Raw genomic sequence first — 13,724 nt, forward strand, 5'->3', positions numbered from 1 at the left:
TTCACCATCGCCGCCCCCATACTGCCTTTTCTTAATCAAGGGTACAGCAAGAAGGGGAAGTGGGTTAGTGGGGGAGGCACAGGCGGGGAAGAAGGCGAGACAGCAGGGGCGTAGAGTTGCATGGTGCAGTATAATGCCTTACTCTTCATCCTTAAGCTACACAAACGTCACGTCACTCCCTCTTGTCCAGTAGCAGGCGCAGCTGTAGCCGGCCTGTTGCCTACACCCCGCGAGCCCTGCCCTGACACACTCCCCTTGGCCCTGTCCACCTCTGCAGGGCTCGTCCACAGCCATACAAGCACAGTGCCGGTCTCTCTCCTCCCTTACTGACCCCTTTTGGCCCTTCTCTGCGGCTCCGAGGGTTGGCGCTGAACAGGAGGAGGAGGTTGTGATGGTTGTGTAGTGAGAGAATGGCGAGCAGTGGTAAGTTATTATGAAGGAGGAACAGGAGGAAGAGGTGATATGAAGAAACGAGGAGGAAGAAAAGGAAGAGACAGAAGTAGTGAAGTGATAGTTGTGTATTTTGAAGAGCAGCAAGCATGAAGGAGGAGAGTGGGAGGTACCTGAGGAACATGGAGGAAGAAAAGGTGAATTGATAGTTGTGTAGCTGGAAGAGGAGGAGGAGCATTAGGAGGAAGTAATTAGGAAACAGGGAGGAGGAAAGGTGAAGTGATAGCTACGTAGTTGGAGAAGGAGGAGAGAGAAAAAGGATTATTAGGATATTATGGTGAGGGAGCGGGAGGAAGAAGTGGTGATAGTTATGTAGTTGAAGAAGAAAAGAAAAGGAATGGAGGAGAGTAGGGGTAATAACCAATCCTAGAGGAAGGGGAGGGGAGGGGGAGCTCGAAAGGGAGGAGAGAAGGAGAACAGTTGTCAGTCAGGGAGGGAACCCGGCGTGTGAAGGCTGTGGGGACGGTGTGGAGGCAGCGGAGACACTTGTCGTTCAGGTGACGGTGAGTGTCGTGCACTGTGGTTAAGTTAAGGCTGTGAATCTGTGTTGAGGCTCGGGAGCGATGTTTTCAGGGTCAGGATATGTTTTAATGCTAGTATCTGTGTGCATTGTTTACTTGTACCTAACCAGCCTAACTCACTCCAGCCATTCCTGGGGTCCACGTCCACCCAACTGCTTCCTCTTCTGTACCTCCATTATAATAGCACGTTTTCGTCCAATGCTCATCCACACAATCAGTCGCCACGTCGTTAATTACCTGCGTTTTGTTTATTTTCTCCCCAACCAAAATCATTCCTCACATTTTCAAGGATATTATTCTAGATTCTCACCCTTTTCACAGCCACGGACCCTTGGCGCTCTATGAAGGATTTAGGCCCCTAAACACGAGCGGTTTTCTCCCGCCCGGTAGTATGGCCGCGCATGGCTTCACACGAGCGGTTTCCCGTGCGGTTTGACTGCAGCAGTGCACAGAATACTTATCAGTTTGCCTGTGTTTGTTCGAGATGGAGGACGTAAAGAAGAGAGTGGTTTTTGTGTATATAATGAGCAGGGTGTTAAAAAAGAAGTGACCCTGTAAATGGTGGACCTCCCCATTAACAGCCCATGGCTCCTTCAAGGGGTATTCTACACTTTATATTCTGACCTGAAAGCTGATGAAGAAAAGTTTTTCAATTATTTCCTCATGTCATCATCTACATCTGAAGAAATTGTGAGCAAACTGAACCTCTGCCACAGATTAACCACGACTGCCGCTCGGGGAAAAACCTCCCGTCTGAAGGGCTCCATAGACCTCTGCAGTATTCTGAGCCGCCTGGCGCCGCGCGGGTTGGCACTGCACGCGGCCGGTAAATCACTGCTGCGCGGTAATTAAGCCGCGCGGCCAGCGTGTGAAGGGCCTCTTTGAATTTCATCGATTTCTAAACCGCGCGGGAAAACTCCGCGGGAGAAAACCGATCATGTGCAGGGGGCCTTAGTGTCCATAGAGCACATTGCCGTCTTGCTTTGCCGTCGCAAATCACTCTTTCTAGAGATATGATTTTTTTTCGTATATATGTGTCATTCGCGACCGTCATGGTAGTGTTGGAAGAGGGAAGGGAGGGAGGGAGCAGGGACTGCCGTATTGCTATAGTGCAGCGACTTGCCTGATGGGCGAGCCTCCCTAACTCACTCTGCGAGGGGGGTTCTGGTTCTGGCCGACTGGTTCAGAAGTGCCTCTCCCGTCTCGCTGGTCGCGGGCTCGATCCCCGGCGCCGGCAAAACCTTTCCTTGTCTGGATAGATTTCGTAACACGCTGTGGTCGTGTGGGACTGTAGTAAAAGATATAAATTCTGGGCATTTCATTGCTTTTCCGTCGCAAATAGAAGGGGTGTCGAGGGGGGAAGCCCTCCCGCTAGGAAGGTTACGTAAAGTTGTTTGGGTAATTTAAATTTATTCGGCACGCAGCGCGCGGCGGCGGGAACACGCGACGCAGGACGAGACAATTATAGCGGCGGCGGTCCACTACGCGGGCCGTGTTGCGAGAAATACTTCCTCGCAGAAATAAGTCGCTGTGCTGTCCACCATGCATGCGCGCAGAAAAGCATTAATTTGCCTGGTTTTGTTCTAGTTTGCCCACTTGTGATCTTCGTGAGCGGTGAGTGAAATACACCGAGTATTCGATATATGCCAGTTCGAAATATGCGAATTCGCTCATATGCGACTAACGTAAATGTGCCAAGTATTCGTTTTATGCGAGAAAAGCTCGCTATTATGCGAGTAGCGGCGCTGTTGCGAGTGGTTGGTGAGGTGAGGTCGCCGACTCGCACGAGAGGGCGGCGGGTGCAAATGTTTCCCCGCACTTTCCTCGCCTATAATTAACCTTTTCCTCCCTCTGATCCTAAATTAAGTGAATACAATTTCTATTTTTTTGTTTGTTTACAGTGTATTTTTATATTATATTTTACAGTTTATCTGTATTTAATGTGCTTTATTGTTGTTTAAGTATTTTATAATTGTGAAAAGGTGCCGGAATAAATAGTTAGAGGGTTCGAAAACGGGTCGTGGAACATAACCCCCTATAATTAATGCGATGATAGGTTCGATATATGCGAATTCACATTATGCGAGCTTTTTGCCGAACGTAGCCCTCGCATATAACGAATACCTGGTGTATTAAAACAGTAAGCAAGTTGAACCTCTCAGCGAGATATTTTCGGCGGCGGCTGCGAGTGTTCAGCAGGCTTTTAAAAATCTTGTTTTATTAGTGATTAATGGTTTATTAGCGATTTAATGATTTGCGACAAACAGTTAGCAGATTATTTCACAACACCGAAAACTGCCAGAATGTTTCGTTCAACAGTGTCCCGCCGGTGACAATGTAGAAATTTATCTGAGGTTTATTTCCACATCCACCCAGTAGTATCCTGTTGCCTTTCCACCAGTTGCTCATCCACCTTGGTAGTAGTTTGTTGACGGGCCGTGACATTCCTCCCCACCTAGTCCACATCTTGCCTTTCACCTCCACATCCACCCACCAGCATCCTCTAATGCCCCTCCACTTGTGCAATGCCGTTTCTTTTCTGTTTTGTATAATCCACCAAGCCCTCGCCTTAAAATTCCACCTCCACACTTCATATCCACCCATTCCACCTAAAATGTATCTCCTAACCAAAAATACATTAATGCCAATTAGTCACTCAATCCATCTTTCCACTCACTGTCTTTCCTTACATTCTTCCACCTGTTTCTTTGCCGTCCACTGTCTCTTAGTGCAGCATAACCTTCCACCTCTCCCTTCAGACTTCATTTCCATCCACTCCACCCTTAAACTGGTCTTCCACCCCCTTGTTGTTAGTATCCATAGTTATATTAGTTTACCTGTTTTTCCACTTACCTTACCTTGCATATAGTTTTCCGTATGTCATATTACACTGACTGCATTTCTCCACCTGCTCCAGCCACACATGTCCTCACAATTTTTTCCCATTGCTTTATTACAATTTGACAATCTCCAACTGACTCAGCCACCAATTTCTTGACCATTTTATTTCTTTCCAGATCAGTTTAACATGTGCAGGCCAGCACAGCACAAACCTGTCTCCACGTCCAGGCTAGTGCTGGTGCTGGAGTGAGGGTCTGAGGCTGGTGCTGTGCTCGGCACTGTCCTCACAGCCTCCGTCTCCAGGACTTCCTGGTGCATCGCTGGCCCTGGGCCACAGCCGGAGCCTCCTGCAAGACCTGTCAGCGCCTCGCAGCAGAAGCACTGGTGCCCTGCAGGCTGCGTGGCCGGGCAGGAGCAGCAGCAGCAGGCTGCCAGTGCTGTGCTGATCAAGAGAACCACCAAACCATGCTGCTGGCATCTCGGCCACAAAGAAAAGGAAGAGATTGAGTCAGGAGTGTGACAAGATTTGAAACGAGAGCAAGATCACCAGACACAGCCTTGCACACACTGGCGAAGGGAACCATGAGTGCCAAGAGTGTGGGGAAAGACTCCCTGGGAAGGCTGACCTCAACAAATACACCCACACCCTCTGGTGGAGGACCTCATGAATGCATTCAGTGTGGCAAACGTTTCCGTTACGAGTGTCGACTCAATATGCACATCCTTTCACACACTGGTGAAATATCTCATGAATGCCATGACTGTGGCAAGAGGTTCAGTAAGAAGAGTAACCTCAAGAGACACAAACTTTCACACACTGGTGAAAGACCTCATGAATGCCATGAGTGTGGCAAAAAGCTCAGTGTGAAGAGTAACCTATACAGACATAACCGTATGCATACTGATGAAAGACCTCATGAATGCCACGAGTGTGGCAAAAGATTCAATAGTAAGGGTAACCTCAAAAGACACACCTTTTCACACACTGGTGAAAGACCTCATGAATGCCATGACTGTGGCAAACGTTTCCATTACAAGAGTAACCTCAAGAGACACACCCTTTCACACACTGGTGGAAGACCTCATGAATGCCAAGAGTGTGGCAAAAGGTTCAATAGGAAGAGCCATTTAAACACACACACCCTTTCACACACTGGTGAAAGACCTCATGAATGCCATCAGTGTGGGAGAAGCTTCAGTACGAAGAGTAGCCTCAAAAAACACACTCGTATACATACTGGTGAAAAAACTCATGAATGCCATGACTGGCAAAGAGTTCAATCGGGAGGAGGCCAGCACAACACGGCCTCCACGTCCAGCCCAGCCGCGTCTCCACCCAGTTTCTACCACTTCCTAAAGCCAGACTCACTTCGAGCAATATATTCCGGTCCAGCCCTCTTCTACCAGTCTCTTCCAGTCCAATCCACTTCTACCAGTCTCCTCCAGCACAACTCACTTCTACTGGTCTCCTCCAGCCCAGCCCACTCCTTGCCCCAGTTTCCTCCAGCCCAGCCCACTCCTTGCCCCAGTCTCCTCCAGCCAAGCCCACTCCTTCCCCCAGTTTCCTCCAGCCCAGCCCACTCCACGCCCCAGTCTCCTCCAGCCCAGCCCACTCATTGCCCCAGTCTCCTCCAGCCCAGTCCACTTCTTGCCCCAGTCTCCTCCAGCCCAGCCCACTCCTCGCCCCAGTCTCCTCCAGCCCAGCCCACTCCTCACCCTAGTCTCCTCCAGCCCAGCCCACTCCTCGCCCTAGTCTCCTCCAGCCCAGCCCACTCCTCGCCCTAGTCTCCTCCAGCCCAGCCCACTCCTCGCCCTAGTCTCCTCCAGCCCAGCCCACTCCTCGCCCTAGTCTCCTCCAGCCCAGCCCACTCCTCGCCCTAGTCTCCTCCAGCCCAGCCCACTCCTCACCCTAGCCTCCTCCAGCCAAGCCCGCTCCTTCCCCCAGTCCCCTCAACCCAGCCCACTTCTCGCGCCAGTCTCCTCCAGTCCAGCCCACTCCTCGCCCTAGTCTCCACCTGCCCAGCCCACTCCTCGCCCCAGTCACCTCCAGCCCAGCCCACTCCTTCCCCCAGTCTCCTCCAGCCCAGCCCACTCCTTCCCCCAGTCTCCTCCAGCCCAGCCCACTATTTCCCCAGTCTCCTCTAGTTCAGCCCACTCCTCGCCCCAGTCTCCTCCAGCCCAGCCCACTCCTTCCCCCAATCTCCTCCAGCCCAGCACACTCCTCGCCCTAGTCCCCTCCAGCCCAGCCCACTCCTCGCCCCAGTCTCCTCCAGCCCAGCCCACTCCTCGCCCCAGTCTCCTCCAGCCCAGCCCACTCCTCGCCCCAGTCTCCTCCAGCCCAGCCCACTCCTCGCCCCAGTCTCCTCCAGCCCAGCCCACTCCTCGCCCCAGTCTCCTCCAGCCCAGCCCACTCCTCGCCCTAGTCTCCTCCAGCCCAGCCCACTCCTCGCCCCAGTCTCCTCCAGCCCAGCCCACCCCTCGCCCCAGTCTCCTCCAGCCCAGCCCACTCCTCGCCCCAGTCATCTCCAGCCCAGCCCACTCCTCGCCTAAGTCTCTTCCAACCCAGCCCACTCCTCTCCTCGGTCTCCTCCAGCCCAGCCCACTCCTCGCCCCAGTCTCCTCTAGCCCAACTCACTTCTACTGGTCTCCTCCAGCCCAACCAACTCCTCGCCCCAGTCTCCTCCAGCCCAGCCCACTCCTCGCCCCACACACCTCAAGCCCAGCCCACTCCTCGCCCCAGTCCCCTCCAGCCCAGCCCACTCCTCGCCCCAGTCTCCTCCAGCCCAGCCCATTCCTCGCCCCAGTCCCCTCCAGCCCAGCCCACTCTTCGCCCCAGTCTCCTCCAGCCCAGCCCACTCCTTCCCCAGTCCCTCCAGCCCAGCCCAGTCCTCGCCCCAGTCCCCTCCAGCCCAGCCCACTCCTCGCCCCAGTCCCCTCCAGCCCAGCCCACTCCTCGGACCAGTATACTCAAGCCCTTCCCATTCCTCGCGCCATTCTCCTCCAGCCCAGCCCACTCCTCGCACCAGTCTCCTCCAGCCCAGTCCACTCCTCGCCCCAGTCTCCTCCAGCCCAGCCCACTCCTCGCCCCAGTCTCCTCCAGCCCAGCCCACTCCTCGCCCAAGTCTCCTCCAGCCCAGCCCACTCCTCGCCCCAGTCTCCTCCAGCCCAGCCCACTCCTCGCCCCAGTCCCCTCCAGCCCAGCCCACTCCTCGTGCCAGTCTCCTCCAACCCAGCCCACTCCTCGCCCCAGTCTCCTCCACTCCAGCCCACTCCTCGCCCCAGTCTCCTCCAGCCCAGCCCACTTCTACCAGTCTCCTCCAGCCCAGCCCACTTCTACCAGTTTCCTCCAGCCCAGCCCACTTCTACCAGTCTCCTCCAGCCCAGCCACCTTCTACCAGTCTCCTCCAGCCCAGACCCCTTCTACCAGTCTCCTCCAGCCCAGCCCACTTCTACCAGTCTCCTCCAGCCCAGCCCACTTCTACCAGTCTCCTCCAGCTCCGTGACGCCCCCCCGTAAGACTCGAGGGTTGCCCTGACCCTGAGTTCCTGAGCTGCCTTGTCAAAGTCGAAAAACTAAAAGTTTGAGTTTTTAGTTTTTTTTTATTTATTTCATGTTTGGGTGAATTTGTTTTGCTTTTTTTCCGGCCAGTCCTAGAAGTATCTTAAACGTTCATATATATTTTAATGTTTTAGTGTAAAGTAATTTCTGGGTATTAAGATTGTGAGATCAGTACGTTAGTAAAAACAAGCAATAGAAATGTTGGCGATGGACATCTATGAATATTTAATTTATATTTTTAAATTTGAATAGTAAAAAAGCTATAGTAACGCTGGCTAAAAAATGGTATGTGGTTTCTGAATACTGTTGGGTGAATCTGTTCATATCATTTTAGCACTCATGAAATGTGTAGTTTTAACTTTTGCTCTGGTCTTTTGCTCCGTATAATCCACAATGTCCACCTCAACTTCCACCTTCACCCAGTCCATCTTCCACCCAGCCATTTGGTGCCATTTCAGTTCTTTCCAGCCTATTGTAAGACAGTTACCTGTCACCCACGGCCTTACAGTAGGGTGGATCGTTTTTTCACGTTTTCCGATTTGATTTTAGCGGTAGTGCGGAAAAGTTGTGAATGGACACCAAAATAACTTGTGAAAAATCTTAAAGCTCTGAGACAATATCTTTAGCTTGCACAAACGCACTGAAAACTGGAAAAAGTGGGAACAAACTGCCTCCGGTTCATTATCGTTTTAAAACATAGTTTTAAGGAAATCACGTTCCGGTAGCTTCCATTTGAAAGTGATTTCAATACTTTTCAATCTAGTTTAAGTGTTTTTCTTCAGCGAAGTCATCTTCTGCTTCCACAAATAGCTTGGAAAATTAGAAAAATACCAGAAATACCAATAATTGACGATTTTGATCAATTAAGCTCATCGTCATAGATATGGGTACTATGACGTATATTGCACTTGTTTTGCTAAATAATGCATATTTCTAAAATGTACAGCACTTAGTTTATGTTTTCTCAAATTCTATTTGAAGGAGATAACACAATCCAGAACTCACCACGAGGAGGTGGCTGTACGACGAGTTCCGCCCTACCCAACCCATCCTCCCTTCCATTGCTAATATCTGTGTACACTGTTTTCAGTGTTCTGTTTAATAAAGCAAATTCTGTTTTTTAGTTTCAAACTTGGGTAGTTTTTTCCTTCCATAAATTCGGTTTCTTATAAAACCATCACGAGCAGCTGCTCCTACAACTGATTTTGAAGCCTGTGTTACTAATTTAATGTGTCTTTCCACCGCCTGGGTATGACAGGGAAAATCTGGGAGAGCAGAGGGCTTCTCTTTGGATTTAATTAGAGACATAATGTCCTCGGATGATACTCTTCTCGTGAGAGGTGGTTCTGTCAGTTGGATGTTCTGCCAATCGATCATCAAATGAAAGACAGTAGCATGAAACAGTAGCTTCGGTTGTTGGAATTTCCGAATTGTATTTCTTTGAACTGGATTATCTCTTGCTTTAATTATTCTTCTGTAGCCAATCTCACGAATGGCTGGAGATTCATCATGAATCATAGCAATAAGGAGGTTTTCATGCTGAGCAAAGTAAGCATTGTTTTGCAAAACTTGGTGGACAATATTTCTGCTTTCATCTGACAAAGAACGAGACTTTGTTATCATTGAGAACAAATGCTTTGCACCATTGCTTGCAGAAGGGTTCATCTTGATATTGAACCATACTGGAACATATACTGCCATGATAAAGTTCACAATCTGAAGCAGCTGATATGAAGGGTTTTCTGTTGAAATGTAGAGACGGAGAATACGACTTGCCGTTGTTAACCATCTGGCGTGATGTATTTTCCCTGGTTTCATGAGTGCCAATTGGCTGGAACATTCACCAGATGCTACCGCTCTGTATAGCTGTAGCAAATATGCTTGATCAGTACTTAAATCTAATGAATCAAGTTCAATGGTTTCACTAGGAATTGGATTGAATTCTACTACGGGTAGTTTTTCACAGTCACTCAGATGTTTACCAATGGGTCCAGTGAAGCTTGATGGACCAGAAGTTTGACCATCGTAATGACTTATCAAGTGACGGAGAGGTAGCTCGTTTGCATGTAATAGACATACAAACCAGTGAAGAGGCCTGTTGAGTTTCTCTTCAAGGAGTCTTATAACTCCTCCTCTATGACCTGTGTTTACAGATGTTCCATCGCAGCCTACAGCAACAATGCTACTGGTATCAATATTGTGTGACTGCAGATAATCAAGTATTGAAGAAGAAATACAAGAAGCAGATCCTGCTATTGGAGCTAAGTGACCAATATAAAGTGAACCAGGTTCTTGAAGCAATACTACATGCTCTTCTTGTGCAATCCTAACATACTGCTTTGATTCTACAATTTCTCCTATTTTTGTTGTGTCCTTCCTTCCATCAAAATATATACTTTCAAGTGGTTTCAATAATTTCATGTTTTCTTGGACTTCTGACCTTGCTCTCTTTCTGGCTCTCCGTACTTTATTTCTGTCAACTACCAAGGATGAGTCACATTTATTTACAAGTCCAGCTCCTTCTAACACAGCAGAAGCTATTGTTGCAGCTGCTCTGTCAGACACTCCTGTTTTGTCCGACATCACTGCTAGGCTATCAAGTGCTACTCGCTGCATTTTTTCCCTCTTATGAAGTCTCCTTACTGTGGGTGAACTGGGTTCAAACTCTGATGAACTGCTATTATCTGAACTGTCTGTTGAAGAGGAAACTATTGAAAGTGACATATGTGACTGATCTAAGTTATCAGTCGTTTCTTTGCTTGTTGAGGGCACCGGTTCAGAATGATGCATTCGCATTATGTCTGTGAGTTTTCTCTGTTTTCTTTTGCATCTTGGCCGTCAATAAAGCATCCACAGAGCCAATGACCATCTTTCTAGTAGTTCTTGATCTATCAAGAACTCCCTTTCTTCAAGTGGCACTTTGCTGAGTCGACTACAGGAGCACAACTCAAAATCTTCACATTTACAAGCACTTGCATCAAACAGTTTTTCTCTGCTTGTGTTTGAAAATCTTTAAGTTTTTGCAAGTTTTCTCACTTTTCTCACTTCTACTAATTTCTTCATCTTCACATATTTTGAGTGATAACTTTTTAACATGTCATAGATTCTCTTCTCAGAAACAGTTGGAATTGAGGCTCTTTTCCAAACATTCATCACGTGGGAAACTACACAATCACTAATATCTTTAAATGAAGGTTCCTTGTTTGAAGTTATTTTTAGTTGCTGCCTCACGAAAAGGTAGTGTTTCATCACATCGTGATAAGTAGGAAGATTAAGGTCTTTGAGTTCATTAGGCTGCCCAAACACAACACACGCTTGACTGCGGCTATGTCTGTTGGTTTTTCCTTGAACAGCAGACATGGTGATCCTGTAAGTAATAAACAAAATCGATATGAATTACCTTTGATTTGTTTCAATAATATTAAGGCAGTAAAATATTTGCAAAACCTACCAGAAAAAAAATTCTCACGACACACATCCACTCACAGTGACACACATCCACTCCCTGTGACAGTCAGATAGACACTGAACGTTGAGGGAACACTGAATATAACCTCGGTGTGGTATTCAACTGCAGAAGATGACATCGCCGAAGAAAACGCACTTAAACTATATTGAAGAGTATTTAAATCACTTTCAAATGTAAGCTACCGGAACGTGATTGCATTAAAACTATGTTTTTAAACGATAATGAACCGGAGGCTTTTTTTCCAGACTTTTTCCAATTTCCAGTGCGTTTGTGCAAGCTGAAGATATTGTCTCAGAGCTTTAAGATTTTCCACAAGTTATTTTGGTGTCCATTCACAACTTTTCCGCACTACCGCTGAAATCAAATCGGAAAACGTGAAAAAACGATCCACCCTACCTTACAGTTGTTCTCCCGGCACTCGTCCCTCTGCTTTCAGGTGTCGGGTATTTCCTGGTGCAGTGTGACTCCACCTCCGGCTTCTTGCCTTCCACTCCACACAATTCTTATTATTTCAAGCACTAATTCATATCTCTATTGTTAGTCCAAACACTTTCTGTAGTCCAAAAATTGTGTAATAAACTTCTAAATGTTGGAACTCCCCCCTTGTGTACTGTTTTATACTTTTGGTGGCCCACACACCTATTAACCCTTTTATTGACTTCCAGGACAGTTTAATGTGGAAAGTCATTTTTACGGTATATATATATATATATATATATATATATATATATATATATATATATATATATATATATATATATATATATATATATATATATATTTTTTTTTTTTTTAGAATCTCAGTATGAACTTGCGAGGCTGGTGCCGAGGTAATGCGCCGCACTGCCAAGCGTTAGAGCGTATGGGGAAGCGGAAAGCAAAGGTAGTGAAGAGGAGTGAGGCTGCAAAGAAACGTATGAAGGTGCCTAAATCTACTTCGAGGAAAATCAATTGTGAGCACACCTTTCCCATAGCAGTGACCTGAGATGACCTGAAAGAGCTTCCTTAGAGATCTGACCTCTTGAACATTATCAGAAGAGTTAGATAAGGAACGAGACATAGTTGTGTTGTGCTAGAAAACATCTCTGTACCGTACATTGTGACTTAAACATAAAAATGCCTTTTTCTCAAAATGAAAATATTTATGTAAAGAATTATATATCTCGACTTGTATTGTGACGATTTTTGTTTTTTTGCAGCATAATAATCAGAAAAGAATGATCTACAAAACTAGATATTGAGATTCGTTAATGTCGAAGTTTGTAGGTTCTGTGATTTTTTTTCGGTGGTTTTTACAAAAAAAAAAAATTACCGCTTGAATTGATTTTGTTTTGTGCACTTATTATTTGCGATATACAAATGATAATATGTAGTATTGTTCCGCTGGGTGTCTTTTAAATCTCATATAAAGGATATTCCTTTACTTTGAAAAGTTCTCTGTGAATACGAATTTTTTGGAGAATATATAAAACTTAAAAAAAAAAAAAATCCATCAATTTTTTTGAAAATTATATCAGGGGTACCTCACAGTCTAGTGTTTAAACTATAAACAAATCATTAGTCTAGACAAAAAGTTACGCCCGCAGGAGATCAAAATGTCCGAACACGACCGTAAAAATGACTTTCCCCCTTAACAAGCCCAGCCCGGCCTGGACATGCTGCCTGCCCCAAGCACAAGCGTCTGCTAAAGCTGTTCTCTGATATAGCCCAGGAGCTCAAGTCTTGGTCAGTACACAATAATAAGCAGTGTAAATTTCAAATTTTATTTACTAAATTTTTTATTGGTGACAAAAAAATAGTACACCTGTACAGTCTATTTCAGGCGTCATTCAATAAAGTAATAACTTCTTTGTACAACATGTCAATTTTTAATAATATGCTCTTAGCACAACATGACTTTTTTTTTGTAATATGCATCATGCATTGCTAAGTATAACCTTTACTAATTTACCCTTATCAGTGCTTAACATGAAAGGTGAAGAATAGGCTAAAGTAATATAAATGCAATACCATTTTCCTTACAGACCTGGACAGCAACTTCGAGGACTGTACAAATCCTGAATTGACAACTTTGGCAAAATTATTTAGCAATATTACTACACCAATAGTATTAACGATGATCCTACTCAGACCTTGCCAGATTTTGAAATAACTTCTGACGAAGTCCTTGAGGCTCTCCAATCCCTTGAACGAATAAGTCCAGGACCAGACAATGTATAATCCTATACTACTTAGAGAGACAGAGAGCAAAATACTCCCTTCTCACAGCCATATTCAGTATGTCCTTGCAACAAGGCATCGTCTGCTCTGATTGGAAAATGGCTAACATAACACAGATTTTAAAGAAAGGTGACAAAAAAGTACAGGATAATTACAGGCCCATTAGTAGTAGGTAAGCTAGTTGAGAGCATAATTCAGACAAAATTGTGAGTCACCTGTAAGCCACCCATTTATGAAGGATTCTGAACATGGCTAGCGTAACAAGAGAACATGTTTATCTAACCTATTAACCTTTTATAACCATCTCTTTCTCAGCTTGTGACATAGACTACAACCAAATCACTGGACGTAGTCTATCTTGATTTTCAAAAGGCGTTTTGATAAGTTCTACACCATAAATTACTTTATTTTATAGACCCGCTAGGTATTGATGGTAAAGTATGCCAATGGATCGCATATTGGTTGACCAACAGACAGCAAAGCGTAATAATAGATGGATTTACCTTGTGTGGGCACCCGTCACTAGTGGTGTCCCTCAGGGCTCGGTTCTTGGCCCAGTGCTGTTCATGATTTACATCAATGACGTTGATGTGTGACTCTGTAATCTTATTAGTATATTTGATGACACAAAGATTGGTTATTATGTCCTCACTGATGAAGACAAA

The 13,724-nt window shown here is 46.2% G+C and overlaps 1 protein-coding gene across 2 annotated transcripts in view; it reads left to right on the forward strand.

Annotated features, from left to right (window-relative positions):
- Positions 1-5,823, forward strand: part of LOC126996859 (zinc finger protein 391-like) — a 96,229-nt gene extending 90,406 nt beyond the window's left edge. The window contains exons 1-2 of one of the 2 annotated variants that reach the window (XM_050857758.1): positions 853-953; positions 3,989-5,823. In XM_050857758.1, the coding sequence (XP_050713715.1) occupies positions 4,395-5,597 (1,203 nt within the window). In that variant the 5' untranslated portion in view covers positions 853-953; positions 3,989-4,394 and the 3' untranslated portion in view covers positions 5,598-5,823. Of the gene's footprint in view, positions 1-852; positions 954-3,988 lie in introns of those variants that run through there. The other variant, XM_050857770.1, reaches the window with a different exon arrangement.
- The last annotated feature ends 7,901 nt before the right edge of the window (positions 5,824-13,724 follow it).

The sequence above is a fragment of the Eriocheir sinensis genome, chromosome 1 (genome assembly GCF_024679095.1).
Source record: "Eriocheir sinensis breed Jianghai 21 chromosome 1, ASM2467909v1, whole genome shotgun sequence".
Lineage (NCBI taxonomy): Eukaryota > Metazoa > Arthropoda > Malacostraca > Decapoda > Varunidae > Eriocheir > Eriocheir sinensis.